The sequence below is a fragment of the Electrophorus electricus genome, chromosome 22, assembly GCF_013358815.1.
Source record: "Electrophorus electricus isolate fEleEle1 chromosome 22, fEleEle1.pri, whole genome shotgun sequence".
In the NCBI taxonomy this organism is placed as follows: domain Eukaryota; kingdom Metazoa; phylum Chordata; class Actinopteri; order Gymnotiformes; family Gymnotidae; genus Electrophorus; species Electrophorus electricus.
The window spans coordinates 14,510,200-14,528,756 of NC_049556.1; the positions used below are offsets into that span (position 1 = coordinate 14,510,200).

The following is an 18,557-nucleotide window of genomic DNA, read 5'->3' on the forward strand; positions in this document are numbered from 1 at the left end:
TCCACCCAGGGCTTCTGGTTGGAAAACTTCTTGATGGTGATTCTTGGGATCGTGTCGTCCACCAGTTTCCCAATAAACCCCACTACTGCCTCCGTAAACTCGCTGACATCATCAGTGCTGCGCCGGAACATGTCCCAGTCCGCGTCCTCCAGAGCGTCCTGCAGAGCGGCCACCGATTGGTCTGTCCAGCGCGCGACCTCCCTCTGAACCGGAGCTTCCCGTTTCAGCCGTTGTTTATATTTTGGTATGAGGAAGATGGCGGCGTGGTCCGACTTACCAAACGATGGATGAGCTTGTGCCTTGTAGCTGTCCTTGTATGGGGTGTAGCAGTGGTCTAGTGTCCTATTTCCCCTGGTGGGGAAGGTTACGTGCTGGTAGAGGTTGGGCACTGCACGCTTGCATGCCACAATAAGTGCAGCATCCCGGTGCTGTGTCTGAAACTGTGTGAGAGCCTCATGAAGTTCCCACAGTGCAGTGTCCATGTTAGCCTGAGGTGGGATGTACACGGTGTTGATGATGACCGAAGTGAACTCCCGAGGAAGGTAGAAAGGACGAAGCTTGAGGGCGAGCAGCTCCAGGTTGGGTGAGCAGGAGCAGGCGAGAGTAACAACATTGGCATTGTTGCACCAGCTGTTGTTTACCATCACACACACTCCGCCGCCTCTCGACTTCCCCGAATCTGCCGTCCTGTCCATGCGGTGAACCGAGAAGAACTCGGCCGGCTGGATAGCGTGGTTTGGTACCGCTGGGTTCAGCCACGACTCGGTGAAGCAGAGGAGGTTGCAGTCCCGAATGTCCCTCTGGAACTTTATCCTGGAGGTCATCGAGCTTGTTATCCAGAGACTGGACGTTGGCTAGCAGGATGCTAGGTAAGGGAGCTCGGTGTGCCCGAGCCCTCAGCCTGTTCCTGACGCCGGCTCGCTTCCCTCGAGGCCTTTTCCTCGCACCGCGTCTTTTGTTTTCCCTCAGGATCTCCGTCGGCCATCTTGGGTCCGGGGTTACAAACGGCTTGAGGTGAGTGCTATGTAGATTAAGAGAAATAAGGGCGTCTCTGCTGTATGAGATACGTGCCGTGGTGTGTAGAGAAGGGCTGCGGAGAAATCAGGGGTAGCGGGAAGAGTGAAAAGAGCGAAAAAGATGCCAGGTGTGGACGGAGCAGTCGTGACGGCAGCCAACCTCACCGGCGCCATCTTGCAATCTCACACTGTGTGTATGGTTATATATATATATATATATATATATATATATATATATATATATATATATATATATATATATATATATATATATATATAAAATTTCATTTATTGCATTTTTCCCAGGAAGGACTTCACCCGACATTCCTGGACTTTCCTGGACAAGCATCGCTCCCTCCTTTTACCTCTGAATTTCTGCTTACAGCGCGCGTGAGCCGGCAACGTTGGTCGTATGTGCCGATACACGCACGCGCTCATCAACCTCGGGGCTGCGTTCCTAAAACGTGGCAGCGCGAGACCCCCGGTCCCCTTTTCAGGAACCTTTAAGGAAAAAGGGAATCTTATTTGATTCTGATTGGCCGGGAATGCTTCCATTCGGGTCCTCTAATTGGTTTCTCTTTTGTCGGTCAATGTTTCATGCATTGGTATTGGTTTAAAGACCGGAAGCAGGGTGTTTAGGAATTACTTCCCTGGTACTTGCAAGAATTCAGGGACTTTGCCGAGCAGGGACGCGGTTAATGAACGGGACTTTAACGCGGGTTAACCTATATCTTCGTGGCCATGGCAGCCCAGCTCTTACTGGTTGTGTGCGCGGTGTGGCTCAGCTCGTCCTCCACCGCACAGCCTGTTACACCAGGTGGGAAAGTAGATGGGTTTGGGCTGAAGCTGGCAAAGAAGCTAAAGCGGTTAGCCACAGCACTGCGTGCAGGTGTCGGGTGGCTCTCACCACTTAACCCAGTCCAACGTAAACTAGCTAGCTAGGCTAGCTAACGATAAATAACTTCTGCTACCTCTAGACAATTCGCCTCAATGTACCATAATTTTGTGTGGGTAGCTCTGCTAGTATTTTAGTTAGCTATGTCGGTCACATGATGGGTTATTTTGTCTCAAAAACTTGTTAAAATGTACTAAGTTAGTTACAAAACTAGAGACAGCGAGTGATCATAATCTAGCTAGTTAGCTAGTTCATATTAATTTCGTATCTTTTATTTCTAAAACCAGAAGGGCAGTATCTGAATGTGAGTAAGTGTCTAGTTAGTAATCTAGTGATTTCTAATCTAGTAATCTGGTCAAGGCCTCGAAGTGTAAATAGCATCCACGATGCTGCTCACTAAGTGGAGCTTCTGGCTAGTAGAACTCGTTACTGCGGTTTCTGTGCAGAGGTTAAGTTACTCAAGGTTTAAGAAGGGAGTCCTTGTTATCTGATTAAAGGACCCAAAATAAAATATCTTTCTCTCTCTCTCTGTCCTTTAGAGGATTTGTTGGTGATCACTGCGGCGACAGAAGAGACGGATGGCTTTAACAGATTCATGCGAACAGCGACAGAATTTAACTACACTATTAAGGTTTTCAGATTTCCTCCTCTTGTTCTCCAGTTCTTTCCTTTAATCCTGAATTAACACACCCGATTCTCCCCATCTGTTGACCATATTTGCTAATTATCAATGATTCTTCTTATAAAATTATTCTGCTAATGAAATGCTAAACACTGCAGTGACCATCTAAATAATCAGGTTGTCGGAAAGGGGTTTCATGCGAGTCTTTGCAAATTTTAAGTTTTATTGTTATCCCCCCGTATACTTGCACGGGGCATTCGCACTGTAGCGAGTGCTGTTCGTTTCCGTTTCATTGTCGTTCGGGGATACGGAAAAAAAGTTGAGACGAGCAACACTTTATGTAAGTTAATCCGGCCAACGTGTTGCATCTGTCCAGTCAGAAGATCTTGTCATGAATGCTGTTTGAAACTATCGTTCCGTTCAGACGTTTCTGTGCAGCATGGAGGGAACTGTGGTGTCAGGACTCCCAGAGAGGGAGCTGATCTATAACGATATATAGGAACTCGCATCAATGCAACAGTGCCTGGAGAAAAACTACCAAGGGTGGTGGTTGTGTCCTGGTGGTTTTGAAGTGTGTGAGTGTGTGTGTACATACGTACATGTATATGTATATATATGTATGTATATATTCTTTCCTGCACAATTAATTACGTCACATAAGTCAAAAGTCCAGGCAGTAGAACTGCCCACCATGTAGTCCAATTCTACTCCTCCATACTTTTGTATACACCAATCTTTAGATGTAATGACACTGATGCGTGATAGTATCAGGCTAATCCACAGGAGGTGCTGCATCTTGCTAGTCCTGCGGTGGCGTTTCTGGTGCCTTTTTTTTTTTACAATGCGTGTGATGCACCCATGTCGCTCTTCCGTCGGTCTTGACGGCAGTGTTAGTCGTCAGTAGCACTTGGAATGGTCCTCTCCACCTGGGCTGGTTCCACCGCTTCCTTCTGAAGTCCTTTATCAGTTAGTCAACCTTAATGTTGACTAACTAAATTAGTAAATAACCTTACACATCTTAACCATAGATTCCTTCAAGATAATGAGATATTTTAGCTAATATTTGCCCTTTTTAGCTAATTACAGGGTAATGTTTATATTCAGTTTAATTTGAACAATATATTAATGCTCAGTCCAAATTAAGGTGTGTGTGTGTGTGTGTGTGTGTGTGTAGGTGCTGGGTCTTGGAGAGGATTGGAGAGGGGGTGATGTAGCTAAAACTGTTGGTGGTGGACAGAAGGTTCGATGGTTGAAGAATGAAATGCAGAAACACAAAGACAAACACAACACAGTTATCCTCTTCGTCGACAGGTGGGTCCTGTGCGCACGCGTGCGTGTTTGCGTGTGTGTTGAAACACCAATGTTTGCCTCTCTACCTGGACAGTGTGTCCCTACTAGTGTTCTGTGTGCTAAATCTCTGCTGTGTACTAACGCTCTGTACTAACACTCTGTGTATGATGCCTGCTTTGTGTTAATACATACCAATGTCCTGAGTTCTAATGCTGTGTATAACATTATTAATAATAGCATTATCTATTCTACATTTGTATGCACCTTCATGATTGTATTTCTGTCTGGAGTTATGATGTCATTCACATGACATCCGTCTGTCGTTGTGTCGTCCCTGTGATGCTGATGTCTGTAGTTATGATGTCATCCTGGCGAGCGGGCCGGAGGAGCTCCTGTTGAAATTCTCCCGCTTTAAGCACCGAGTGGTTTTCTCTGCTGAGGGCTTCTGTTGGCCTGACCAGTGGCTGGCCCCAAAGTACCCACCTGTCCACAGCGGCAAACGCTACCTCAACTCTGGAGGTAGGTGTGGGTGTGCGTGAGTGCGTACATGTGTGCACAGAGGTGCTGCTTGACACCAGGCAAGGCCGGCAACTGCTGAGGGCCCCAGGCCAGTGGGGGGTGCCCGAGGACTGACACACTTTAAACTACAGTAATGGCAAAGAGGCCTGAATTCTCTTGGGTGGCCCCGTGAATTTTTGCCTGCAGCCCCAACAGACTCTAGAATCGCCACTCTGCATGCATGTCTGTGTGTGTGTGTGTGTGTGTGTGTGTGTGTGTGTGTGTGTGTGCGTGTGCACACGTGTGATCATGGTGTACAAGCATCATAATTGAGTGTTATAACTGTGGTGCTACAGTGTAATACAATGTGAAAAATGAATTGTGAAATCCTTTGGTTATCAATAGGGGTTGTGGTGGTTTGTGTGTGGGTTGGTTTACGTGTGTGTGTGTGTATGTAGGGTTCATTTGGGTTTGCGATGGTTTGAGCGTGTGTGTGTGTGTGTAGGGTTCATTTGGGTTTGCGATGGTTTGAGCGTGTGTGTGTGTGTGTGTAGGGTTCATTTGGGTTTGCGATGGTTTGAGCGTGTGTGTGTGTGTGTGTGTGTAGGGTTCATTTGGGTTTGCGATGGTTTGAGCGTGTGTGTGTGTGTGTAGGGTTCATTTGGGTTTGCGATGGTTTGAGCGTGTGTGTGTGTGTGTGTGTGTAGGGTTCATTTGGGTTTGCGATGGTTTGAGCGTGTGTGTGTGTGTGTAGGGTTCATTTGGGTTTGCGATGGTTTGAGTGTGTGTGTGTAGGGTTCATTTGGGTTTGCGATGGTTTGAGTGTGTGTGTGTAGGGTTCATTTGGGTTTGCGATGGTTTGAGTGTGTGTGTGTAGGGTTCATTTGGGTTTGCGATGGTTTGAGTGTGTGTGTGTGTAGGGTTCATTTGGGTTTGCGATGGTTTGAGTGTGTGTGTGTAGGGTTCATTTGGGTTTGCGATGGTTTGAGTGTGTGTGTGTAGGGTTCATTTGGGTTTGCGATGGTTTGAGTGTGTGTGTGTGTGTGTGTAGGGTTCATTTGGGTTTGCGATGGTTTGAGTGTGTGTGTGTGTGTAGGGTTCATTTGGGTTTGCGATGGTTTGAGTGTGTGTGTGTGTGTGTAGGGTTCATTTGGGTTTGCGATGGTTTGAGTGTGTGTGTGTGTGTGTAGGGTTCATTTGGGTTTGCGATGGTTTGAGTGTGTGTGTGTGTGTGTGTAGGGTTCATTTGGGTTTGCGATGGTTTGAGTGTGTGTGTGTGTAGGGTTCATTTGGGTTTGCGATGGTTTGAGTGTGTGTGTGTGTGTAGGGTTCATTTGGGTTTGCGATGGTTTGAGTGTGTGTGTGTAGGGTTCATTTGGGTTTGCGATGGTTTGAGTGTGTGTGTGTAGGGTTCATTTGGGTTTGCGATGGTTTGAGTGTGTGTGTGTAGGGTTCATTTGGGTTTGCGATGGTTTGAGTGTGTGTGTGTGTAGGGTTCATTTGGGTTTGCGATGGTTTGAGTGTGTGTGTGTGTAGGGTTCATTTGGGTTTGCGATGGTTTGAGTGTGTGTGTGTGTGTAGGGTTCATTTGGGTTTGCGATGGTTTGAGTGTGTGTGTGTGTGTAGGGTTCATTTGGGTTTGCGATGGTTTGAGTGTGTGTGTGTGTGTGTGTAGGGTTCATTTGGGTTTGCGATGGTTTGAGTGTGTGTGTGTGTGTAGGGTTCATTTGGGTTTGCGATGGTTTGAGAGTGTGTGTGTGTGTGTAGGGTTCATTTGGGTTTGCGATGGTTTGAGTGTGTGTGTGTGTGTGTGTAGGGTTCATTTGGGTTTGCGATGGTTTGAGTGTGTGTGTGTGTGTGTAGGGTTCATTTGGGTTTGCGATGGTTTGAGTGTGTGTGTGTGTGTGTGTGTGTAGGGTTCATTTGGGTTTGCGATGGTTTGAGTGTGTGTGTGTGTGTGTGTGTAGGGTTCATTTGGGTTTGCGATGGTTTGAGTGTGTGTGTGTGTGTGTGTAGGGTTCATTTGGGTTTGCGATGGTTTGAGTGTGTGTGTGTGTGTAGGGTTCATTTGGGTTTGCGATGGTTTGAGTGTGTGTGTGTGTGTAGGGTTCATTTGGGTTTGCGATGGTTTGAGTGTGTGTGTGTGTGTGTGTAGGGTTCATTTGGGTTTGCGATGGTTTGAGTGTGTGTGTGTGTGTAGGGTTCATTTGGGTTTGCGATGGTTTGAGTGTGTGTGTGTGTGTGTAGGGTTCATTTGGGTTTGCGATGGTTTGAGTGTGTGTGTGTGTGTGTAGGGTTCATTTGGGTTTGCGATGGTTTGAGTGTGTGTGTGTGTGTAGGGTTCATTTGGGTTTGCGATGGTTTGAGTGTGTGTGTGTGTGTGTGTAGTGTTCATTTGGGTTTGCGATGGTTTGAGTGTGTGTGTGTGTGTGTGTGTGTGTAGGGTTCATTTGGGTTTGCGATGGTTTGAGTGTGTGTGTGTGTGTGTGTGTGTGTGTGTAGGGTTCATTTGGGTTTGCGATGGTTTGAGTGTGTGTGTGTGTGTGTGTAGGGTTCATTTGGGTTTGCGATGGTTTGAGTGTGTGTGTGTGTGTGTGTAGGGTTCATTTGGGTTTGCGATGGTTTGAGTGTGTGTGTGTGTGTAGGGTTCATTTGGGTTTGCGATGGTTTGACTGTGTGTGTAGGGTTCATTTGAGTTTGCGATGGTGTGTGTGTGTGTGTGTGTGTGTGTGTAGGGTTCATTTGAGTTTGCGATGGTGGGGGGTGTGTGTGTAGGGTTCATTTGAGTTTGCGATGGTGGGGGGTGTGTGTGTGTAGGGTTCATTTGAGTTTGCGATGGTGGGGGGGGTGTTTGTGTGTGTGTGTGTGTGTGTGTGTAGGGTTGATTTGGGTTTGTGGTCGTGTGTGTGAAGGATTCATTTGGGTTTGTGGTCGTGTGTGTGTGTGTGTGAGTGAAGGATTCATTTGGGTTTGTGATGGGGTGTGTGTGTGTAGGGTTCATTTGGGTTTGCGATGGTTTGAGTGTGTGTGTGTGTGTCGGGTTCATTTGGGTTTGCGATGGTTTGAGTGTGTGTGTGTGTGTAGGGTTCATTTGGGTTTGCGATGGTTTGAGTGTGTGTGTGTGTGTGTAGGGTTCATTTGGGTTTGCGATGGTTTGAGTGTGTGTGTAGGGTTCATTTGGGTTTGCGATGGTTTGAGTGTGTGTGTAGGGTTCATTTGGGTTTGCGATGGTTTGACTGTTTGTGTAGGGTTCATTTGAGTTTGCGATGGTGGGGGTGTGTGTGTGTGTGTGTGTGTGTGTGTGTGTGTAGGGTTCATTTGAGTTTGCGATGGTGGGGGGTGTGTGTGTGTAGGGTTCATTTGAGTTTGCGATGGTGGGGGGGTGTGTGTGTAGGGTTCATTTGAGTTTGCGATGGTGGGGGGGGTGTGTGTGTCTGTGTGTGTGTGTGTGTGTGTGTGTGTGTGTGTGTGTGTGTGTGTGTGTGTGTGTAGGGTTCATTTGGGTTTGTGGTCGTGTGTGTGTGTGTGTGTGTGTGTGTGTGTGTGTAGGGTTCTTTTGGGTTTGTGATGGTTTATGAGAGTGTTTGTGTAGGGTTCCTTTGGGTTTGTGATGGTTTATGAGTGTGTCTGTGTGTGTGTAGGGTTCATTTGGGTTTGTGGTCGTGTGTGTGTGTGTGTGTGTGTGTGTGTGTGTGTAGGGTTCTTTTGGGTTTGTGATGGTTTATGAGAGTGTTTGTGTAGGGTTCATTTGGGTTTGTGATGGTTTGAGTGTGTGTGTGTGTGTGTGTGTCGGGTTCATTTGGGTTTGTGGTCGTGTGTGTGTGTGTGAAGGATTCATTTGGGTTTGTGGTCGTGTGTGTGTGTGTGTGAGTGAAGGATTCATTTGGGTTTGTGATGGGGTGTGTGTGTGTGTGTTTAAGATTCATTTGGGTTTGCGATGGTTTGAGTGTGTGTGTAGGGTTCATTTGGGTTTGCAGTGGTTTGAGTGGGTGTGTGTAGGGTTCATTTGGGTTTGTGTGTGTGTGTGTGTGTGTGTGTGTGTGTGTGTGTTTGGGTAGGGTTCATTGGGTTTGCTCCTGAGATCTTTGCTGTTGTGGAGCAATGGAACCACAGAGACCATGATGATGACCAGCCGTTCTACACACGCATCTACCTGGACCAGGAACAAAGGGTGTGTCTGTCTGTCTGTGTGTTTGTCTGTGCCTGTGTCTGTCTGTGTGTCTGTCTTTCACCTGAAAGACATTTTTCCTTTTCCTGTTTCTCTTTCTCCCAATTCAATTGATTGTGTTTTCAGAAAATTACTGTAAAGCCTGTTAGTAGCTGCAGTAATAACATCAAAAATTACGACTGCAACAAAAACCCACACCGTCTCCAATACTACTATTTTAATAATAATAATAATAATAAAACATAGAGGCAACAGTAGTAGTGGCAGCTAACAAACCATTAACACATTAATAAGCTGTTACTAACCCTTTAACACATTAATAAGCTGTTACTAACCCTAACCCATTAACAAGCTATTACTAACCCTAACCCATTAACACATCAATAAGCTGTTACTAACCCTTTAACACATTAATAAGCTGTTACTAACCCTTGTTTCTCATTGTTTTCTCTCTCTCTCTCTCTCTCTCTCAGACTAAGTTCAACATGACACTGGATCATAAATCACGGATTTTCCAGAATCTTAATGGCGCCATTGGTAAGAACACATATGAACGTGGGTGTGTGTATACACACACTTTGCATTGTCCTTTTTCAATTTTAGATGTCATGTGTGTTAAGGAACATGTGTGTTCTTTAAACTTTTAGAGGAAGTGGTTCTGAAGTTTGAGAAATCTCGAGTCAGAGCTCGCAATGTTGCTTACGATACACTTCCAGTTGTTATCCATGGCAATGGACCTACCAAGGTAAATCACCCCTCTGCCTCACTGCCTCTCTCCACCCCTCTGCCTCACTGCCCCTCCCGCTCTCTTAATGTCAGATGAGCATTAGGCTGGTACAGTAGCCTGACCCTGACCCTAGCCTAGAGATTATTAGATTTATCAGATACTGCCCCAAAACAAACCAGTCACAGTCCATGGAGAGGCCAGTTGTGACACAATTCATCAGTCCCACCCTTGTCTGGTCTTGCTTTATTGTTGAATGTCTTTATTGTGTGTGTGTGTGTGTGTGTGTGTGTGTGTGTGTGTGTGTGTGTGTGTGTGTGTGTGTGTGTGTGTGTGTGTGTGTGTGTGTCTCTAGCTCCAGCTGAATTACCTGGGCAACTATGTTCCAACAGCGTGGACATATGAAAGAGGATGTGGCATCTGTGATGATCTGCTATATCTGAACGATATCCCAGTTAGTGTTTTAATTTTAATTATTCCTATCTGTCGTTTCCTGTCATTCTGTCACCCCTTTAGTATTTAGGGATACTCTTGTACTTCTTACATTGCTTAATTTTTCAATTAGAAAATCATTTGTATAACATTTTGGGTATACAGTCCTGTTCAAAAGACAGTACTCCCTCTTATTGTGGAACACGAATAACAGGTGTTGGCAGTGATCTCTAACCTTTCTGTGGTATGTAGAGGGGACGTGTCGCTAACGTTACTGTGGTATGTAGAGGGGACGTATCTAAAGTTACTGTGGTATGTAGAGGGGACGTGTCTCTAACCTTTCTGTGGTATGTAGAGGGGACGTGTCTCTAACCTTTCTGTGGTATGTAGAGGGGACGTGTCGCTAACGTTACTGTGGTATGTAAAGGGACGTGTCGCTAACGTTACTGTGGTATGTAGAGGGGACGTGTCGCCAACGTTACTGTGGTATGTAGAGGGGACGTGTCGCTAACGTTACTGTGGTATGTAGAGGGGACGTGTCTAACGTTACTGTGGTATGTAGAGGGGACGTGTCTCTAACCTTTCTGTGGTATGTAGAGGGGACGTGTCGCTAACGTTACTGTGGTATGTAGAGGGGACGTGTCTAACGTCACTGTGGTATGTAGAGGGGACGTGTCTCTAACCTTTCTGTGGTATGTAGAGGGGACGTGTCTAACGTTACTGTGGTATGTAGAGGGGACGTGTCTAACGTTACTGTGGTATGTAGAGGGGACGTGTCTCTAACCTTTCTGTGGTATGTAGAGGGGACGTGTCGCTAACGTTACTGTGGTATGTAGAGGGGACGTGTCTAACGTCACTGTGGTATGTAGAGGGGACGTGTCTCTAACCTTTCTGTGGTATGTAGAGGGGACGTGTCTAACGTTACTGTGGTGTGTAGAGGGGACGTGTCGCTAACGTTACTGTGGTATTTAGAGGGGACGTGTCTCTAACCTTTCTGTGGTATGTAGAGGGGACGTGTCGCTAACGTTACTGTCGTATGTAGAGGGGACGTGTCTCTAACCTTTCTGTGGTATGTAGAGGGGACGTGTCGCTAACGTTACTGTGGTATGTAGAGGGGACGTGTCTCTAACCTTTCTGTGGTATGTAGAGGGGACGTGTCGCTAACGTTACTGTGGTATGTAGAGGGAACGTGTCGCTAACGTTACTGTGGTATGTAGAGGGGACGTGTCTGATGTTAATGTAGTATGTAGAGGGGACGTGTCTCTAATGTTAATGTAGCATGTAGAGGGGACGTGTCTCTAACGTTAATGTAGAATGTAGAGGGGTCTTGTCTCTAATGTTAATGTAGTATGTAGAGGGGACGTGCGTCTAACGTTAATGTAGAATGTAGAGGGGTCTTGTCTCTCATGTTAATGTAGTATGTAGAGGGGACGTGCGTCTAACGTTAATGTAGTATGTAGAGGGGACGTGTCTCTAACGTTAATGTAGAATGTAGAGGGGTCTTGTCTCTAACGTTAATGTAGTATGTAGAGGGGACGTGCGTCTAACGTTAATGTAGAATTAGAGGGGACGTGCGTCTAATGTTCATGTAGTATGTAGAGGGGACGTGTGTCTAACATTTAATGTAGAATGTCTCTACTGTTGCTGTAGGATGAAGAGATGCCCCTGGTGCACATTGCTGTGTTCATCGAACAGCCAACACCCTTCCTGGAGGAGTTTCTGGAGAGACTGACAACACTGAATTACCCACACACTCGTTTAAGGCTCTTCATCCACAACAATGTACATGCATGAATTCACACATGCTTTACACAACAACGTACATGTGGTTCACGCACATTTTACACAACAATTTGACTACTCTATGTACATTTATGATACAGTAATGTTCATTGGTGGCGTTTACCACTACGCAAACCATACAATTCCATAGCAGCCACAGATCAGGGTGCCCCCTGCTGGACACAAATGGTTAGCTGAAAGAAACAAAAGATGACTAAATGCTTTTTTTTTTTCATGGTTCAGCACTAATGAGATACTGAAACACACTAGCTAGCTAATCAGGACTGTTGAACACAACAATGAAACGTTCGTATCCCGTACGTACTCCAGCCAAATTCTGTGCAGTACTCTCAAACTCAACCAGATTAAAAGAGATACATGACAAACACAAACACATATTCATTGTAGCAGCTCAACACTCACAGTCAGCGTGGCATGCACTGTATATATCTACACACACACGGTCAGCATGGCATGCACTGTATATAGCTACACACACACACACACACACACACACATGGTCAGTGTGGCATGCACTGTATATATCTACACACACACACACACACACACGATCAGCGTGGCATGCACTGTATATATCTAGACACACACGGTCAGCATGGCATGCACTGTATATAGCTACACACACACACACACACACACACACACACACACACACACACACACACACACACACGGTCAGCGTGGCATGCACTGTATATATCTAGACACACACGGTCAGCATGGCATGCACTGTATATAGCTACACACACACACACACACACACACACACACAGTCAGCGTGGCATGCACTGTATATATCTACACACACACGGTTTGTGGCATGCACTGTATGTATCTACACACACACACGGTCAGCGTGGTGTATACATCTGCAATTAAACATGGTCAAATCAACAAACACTTGGTAACTAGCCAGCAGAAACCCATTAGGTTTAATCACCTCACCATGTCACTGTTACTAGACAAAGTGTTACAGCTACTGAATCATAAACCCAAAACATCTTTCTGCAGTTCAGTTCTCTCTGCTGAAGCTAAACCACTTTCTGTGGATGTGACTGAAGTTGAATCCTCTTGTTTAACAAGATGTCAACTTACTGGACAGCAAGTACGACAGCGTCTGTAGGGTTAGGGTTAAACTAACCAAGCGTCTGTAGGGTTAGTTTATGTCTTATTGTGAGCAGGTTTCCTAAATGCTATTTTAGAAATGGTGCTCATAGTGACTCGAGTGATTAACCGGGATCAGTGGTTATACCAAGTTTAAGTTCAAGTTCGGTTTATTTGTCACATACATAATCATACACAGTATATCTCGCAGTGAAATGGTTTGAGAGTGCTCTGTCCAAACTGAGGAAAAAACAAAACAAAACGGGTGTATAGAGAAATGTATGCGTGTGTATATGTATGTACACAATGTACAGTTCCATCTTACAATTGAACATCTTTACAGTTACATGTTACATGGTGGTGGTGGTCCGCACAGTTGATCAGTTTCCCTGATTCAGGGCCCGAATGGCCTGTGGGAAGAAGCTCCTCTTCAGTCTCTCTGTCTTAGTCTTCAGGGAGCGAAAGCGCTTCCCTGACCTCAACAGAGAGAAAAGCCTATTGTTGGGATGGGTGGGGTCCTTCATTACCAAGGTCCTAAATAAAGCTTTAGAGTTTACAGATCATCTAGTGCTGGCTGTCTGTCTGTCGAGGTCTCTCTGTCTACACACACACAAAGTCAGGGTAAAGTCAGGGCCATCACATCTAGCAGACCTATTACCCCACATTCGTACTGCTTGCTTACCGGTTTACAGGAAGGATGTCTTTTGTATCTTTTTTATATTCCATTTTGTGTGCCTGAATCTGGTTGAACCGATGAGTCATCACTCCTACTCTCACACACTCGTGCACACACTCCCACAATCACTCCTATACATACACACACTCATACCCATATACGCTTGTACACAATCACTCCTACACAAACATACATGCATACTCATACACTTCTACACAAACATACACACATACACAATCACTCCTATACATACACACACTCATGCACAGTCACTCCTGCACAAACACACTCATGCACACTCAGGAGGCTGTATATTAACAATATTAATCCTGAGAATGTTATATTCTACTCGTGTGTGTGTGTGTGTGTGTGTGTGTGTGTGTGAGAGAGATTAGGTGGTGTATCATGAGAAGCACATTGAGTTGTTTTGGAGTCGGCATCGTTCTTTGTTCTTAGATGCTCGTATTGTTGTACCTGAGGAAAACCTCCGGCATGACCGGGCCAGAACCATGGCTGTGTAAGTGTACACACCACAAACACACACACACACTCCCCCACACACCTACATAGCCCCAGCCTTAACCCTAGGCCTATATGTGTACGAGTCAGCTGTCGTTAAAGTTTTAGCAATCAATTAGCAAGTTTTTGTATTTTATATTTTTCTATTGTTGAAGTAAGTTTAGATTTTTCTAGTGTGAAATATAGAAAAGGGCTATTTGGATTTTTTTTTTTAAAGAAAACCTAACTTAATTTCCAAAAGTTCTGGAATTAGAATGTGTCCAAATCCTGATGATATGGATGTATAATATCTATAATGTATACTGCCTACAGTGAGACACACGCATTCCACTTTCATAGATTGTGTTTGTGTGTGTGTGTGTGTGTGTGTGTGTGTGTGTGCGTGCGTGCGTGTGCGTGCGTGTGTGTGTTAGAGAGGCGTGTAAGAGCAGCATCACCTGTGATTACTACTTCAGCATTGATTCTGATGTGGCTTTGACCAACCCTGACATACTGCGGATCCTTATAGAAGAAAACAAGTAACACACACGCGCACACACACACACATACTTTCTCAAACCCTTACATAAGCACACTCTGGCACATTCCATGCATACACCTGCACACACACAAATAGACACACACACACTGTTGAGTAGAAGACAGCTTCTGTTTCTGTAGAGAATACAGAGAAAATCAGAGAGTTGTTAACAAGTCAGAGATTCTATCCAAACAGAGTGGTGATCATTTTTATGTTGTATGATAATCAGTCTCTCCTGCACGTATGACTAGCAGTTGGTTGCTTACCCAGCGCATCTGAAGTGGGTAGCTATCAGACTAGATCCACAGGGTTGGGGTTTAAGATAGACCAGGGTTAACCCTGGACTAGATCCACAGGGTTGGGGTTTGATAGACCAAGGTTAACCCTAGACTAGCTCCACAGGGTTATATTTACATGTACAGCATTTAGCAGACGCTCTTATCCACAGCGACTTACAAAAGTGCTTTTTAATTTCCTCACAGAATACATCCCAGTACAGTACAGCAGGTTAGAGTCCAAAATGCCAGTGAACTAGAATACTGTAGAAATACAGGGATCACTGCTGATGCCTAGAATTACAAAATTCATAAGGTCTGTCTGAAACAATGATGAGTGCAAATAACACTGAGTACTAGAGTTTGTTAGTCAACATCAGTGTAATAAGCAACATCCTACAATAAGTAGTAGTTTAATTAGTCAATCTAGAAGTAGGGTTAGACTTAGCAAACTCTGGTGTGGATAATGGGGGGGGGGGGGGGGGGGGGGGGGGCACACCCTGGTGTGCATTTTCTGACTGCCTCTTTCTGTCTTTTACTCTGTCTGTCTGTCGCTCATTATCAGGTCAGTGATTGCCCCAATGTTGTCTCGACATGGGAAGCTCTGGTCTAATTTCTGGGGTGCTCTGAGTCCTGAAGGGTTCTACTCCTGTTCTGAGGATTACATTGACATTGTGCAAGCCAAACGAGTGTAAGGCCACTCTTCATGCTGTGTGTGGCAGGGAGTGTACGTGTGGCTATGAGTATAAGCCTGAGTAGTGGTAGCTCAGTGGTGAAGGTACTTGACTAGTCATCAGAAGGTTGCTGGTTCAAGCCCCACCACTACAAAGTTGCCACTGTTGGGTCCCTGAATAAGACCCTTAACCCTCAGTTACTCAAGTTGTACCCAGTCATAATTTTAAGTTGCTTTGGATAAAATTAAATGTAAATGCGTCTGTGTGGGTCAGGAGGTTGGTGTTTGTGAATGAATCTGTGTCTACATTTATGTCTTGTGTTGAAATGTGTTGTTCTGTTCAAAATTAATTAAAAGTCTGCTAGAGGCTCTCACTGCACCCTAATCCCTAACTCACTGTTAGGAGTTAGGAATTCAACAGCTAAATAATACATTTAATTAATGCATTAACAAATAAATAATGGGTTCTAAGCCCACAGGGGCCTGTGGAATGTGCTCTGTGTAACTCTGGTCTACCTGTCTGTCCAGGGGCCTGTGGAATGTGCCCTATGTAACTCAGGTGTACCTGATTCGTGGTGACATCCTGCGTACACGACTGGCCCACATCTCCCTCTATGAGGAGGAAGAGATAGACCCTGACATGGTCTTCTGCAGAGCAGTCCGAGACCAGGTGTTTGTCTGCGTGTGCACATATGTATCCGCGCGTTTGCCTCTCAGTGCTGGGGTCTCAGGTTTGAGTCCCTATCTAGGTAGCCATCATGATAAATTGTCTCGTGATATAAAAGCTGTGTGTGTTTTAATTGTAAAGTGACCTTGGGCTCCTTGAAAGGTGCTACATAAATACAACTGCATTCATTCGTATCGGAATATGAAGTGAGCTGAGGCAGGATCCATATGTGGTAATGTTTGTTTAAGGCACATCAGCCTCATTATCTTTATACAGTCCAGACTCAGATAATCGTTAGACAAAGATGTGTAGACAGAACACAGCCAAACACAGAGGGCCAAAGTGACTGATATGGATTTGAAAAGTCAGAATAAATGAATATGAAGTGTAAGCTAGGTAAAAAGTCACTTGCAACCAAAAGTTGCTTTGTAATAAATTTGTTACAGCATGTAGACTATGATACAAACAAAAATACAAGGTACCCTCCCCAAACTTCCTGTCTTGGTGCAGTTCCATATGAAGACCTGAAAGATATTACTGATGTAGTGACATTTCAAATCAGGAAAAACTATCCATAAAAGACCTCTGGAGTGTATATAGCTAAAAAAGAGTTTAAAAAGTATTTGGGCAACATGTCATGTGAATCCATCCTGTATTTTAATTCGTTATAAATGTATTTATAATGTGGTTTACCGAATGAATGAATGAATGAATGAATGAATGAATTAATTAATTAATTAATTAAGTTTTTTATATATATTTTATATATATATATATATATATATTACACTGCTTTATAATGCCTGTCATAAGCCTGTATAATTAAGTAGTTATAGCTACATGCATAAGCTCTTATAGCACAAGCAAGCATTTCATGGTGACATTTACATTTACGGCATTTAGCAGATGCTCTTATCCAGAGCAACTTACAAAAGTGTTTTTTTCATTTCCTCATAGAATACATCCTAGTACAGTACAGCAAGTTAGAGTCCAACATACCAATGAACTAGAACACTGTAGAATACAGGGATCACTGTAGAGCTCAGTAACAATAACCAAGTAACCCACACCAGTGTTCACACAAGTCTTAATGCTAACCCTAACCTGGCCGTACACACACATTTTCCTACCTAACTGTGATTACTCACTAGAGTTTGAGTAGATCTGCCTTTATGTTTTGTAGGGTGTGTTCATGTTTGTGTCTAACAGAGATGAGTTTGGCCGATTGATCTCATCCAACAACTACAACATCAGCAGACTCTACCCTGACATTTGGCAAATATTCGATAACCCCATGGTAAGGACTATACTTCTGTATTTTCACTCTCTGTGTCTCAAACACATACAAGCATATTCACATATGCACAGACACACACACACACACACACACTTTCACAGAGATACACACCCACATACGCAAACACATGCACAGATACGAACACTCATGCACTTTCACATATACACAGACAATAATGGGAATTGTATTATTTATTTTATTTAAATTAGCATTAAAGAGTGTGTGTGTGTGTGTGTGTGTGTGTGTGTGTGTGTGTGTGTGTGTGTGTGTGTGTGTGTGTGTGTAGGACTGGAGAGAGAAGTATGTCCATGAGAACTACTCTCAGATCTTTGAGGAGGGGGAGACTGTGGTGGAACAGCCCTGTCCCGACGTTTACTGGTTTCCCATCTTTTCTGAACGGATGTGTGATGAACTGGTGCAGACGATGGAGGACTTTGGCATGTGGTCTTCAGGGAGACATAATGTAACTGTATATATACGTCACTATACCGCTACACACAGTCCTACAGATGCTGCTGCACATCGAGAGTTCAGCTCATTGTACAAGAGATGTACACTATATTGCCAAAAGTATTCACTCATCTGCCTTCACACACATATGAGTTTGAGTGGCATCCCAATTCTAACCCATAGCGTTTAATATGATGTTGGCCTACCCTTTGCAGCTATAACAGCTTCAACTCTTCCTGGAAGGCTTCCAACAAGGTTTAGGAGTGTGTTTATGGGAATTTTTTACCTTTCTTCCAGAAGCACATTTGTGAGGTCAGACACTGATGTGAAGGCCTGGCTCACAGTCTCCGTTCTAATTCATCCCAAAGGTGTTCTATCGAGTTGAGGTCAGGACTCTGTGTAGGCCAGTCAAGTTCTTCCACACCAAACTTGCTCATCCTTGTCTTTATGGACCTTGCTTTGTGCACTCGTTTACAGTCATGTGGGAACAGGAAGGGGACATCCCCAAACTGTTCCCACAAAGTTGGGAGCATGAAATTGTCCAAAATCTCTTGGTATGCTGAAGCATTAACAGTTCCTTTCACTCGTGTTAAGGGGCTGAGCCCAACTCCTGAAAAACAACCCCACAACATGATCCCCCCTCCACCACTTTACACTTGGCACAATGCAGCCACACAAGTACCGTTCTCCTGGCAACCGCCAAACCCAGACTCGTCCATCGGATTGCCAGACGGAGAAACGTGATTCGTCATTCCAGAGAACACGTCTCCTCTGCTCTAGAGTCCAGTGGCAGCGTGCTGTACACCACTGCATCCACTGTTTTGCATTGTGCTTGGTGATGTAAGGCTTGGATGCAGCTGCTCAGCCATGGAAACCCATCCCACGAAGCTCTCTACGCACTGTTCCTGAGCTAATCTGAAGACCACAT

General features: G+C 44.8%; 1 protein-coding gene across 1 annotated transcript in view; it reads left to right on the forward strand.

The window, feature by feature from the left end:
* The first annotated feature begins 1,682 nt into the window (after positions 1–1,682).
* The window catches only part of LOC113568782 (multifunctional procollagen lysine hydroxylase and glycosyltransferase LH3-like), an 18,423-nt gene continuing 1,548 nt past the window's right edge, over positions 1,683–18,557 (forward strand). Inside the window, exons 1-15 of the mRNA XM_035521714.1 lie at positions 1,683–1,833; positions 2,451–2,542; positions 3,708–3,844; positions 4,179–4,342; positions 8,380–8,492; positions 8,963–9,026; positions 9,137–9,234; positions 9,569–9,667; positions 11,296–11,427; positions 13,624–13,745; positions 14,161–14,265; positions 15,108–15,233; positions 15,744–15,885; positions 17,066–17,179; positions 17,466–17,642. Coding sequence (XP_035377607.1) covers positions 1,758–1,833; positions 2,451–2,542; positions 3,708–3,844; positions 4,179–4,342; positions 8,380–8,492; positions 8,963–9,026; positions 9,137–9,234; positions 9,569–9,667; positions 11,296–11,427; positions 13,624–13,745; positions 14,161–14,265; positions 15,108–15,233; positions 15,744–15,885; positions 17,066–17,179; positions 17,466–17,642 — 1,761 coding nt within the window. The 5' untranslated portion in view covers positions 1,683–1,757. The remainder of the gene's footprint in view (positions 1,834–2,450; positions 2,543–3,707; positions 3,845–4,178; positions 4,343–8,379; positions 8,493–8,962; positions 9,027–9,136; positions 9,235–9,568; positions 9,668–11,295; positions 11,428–13,623; positions 13,746–14,160; positions 14,266–15,107; positions 15,234–15,743; positions 15,886–17,065; positions 17,180–17,465; positions 17,643–18,557) is intronic.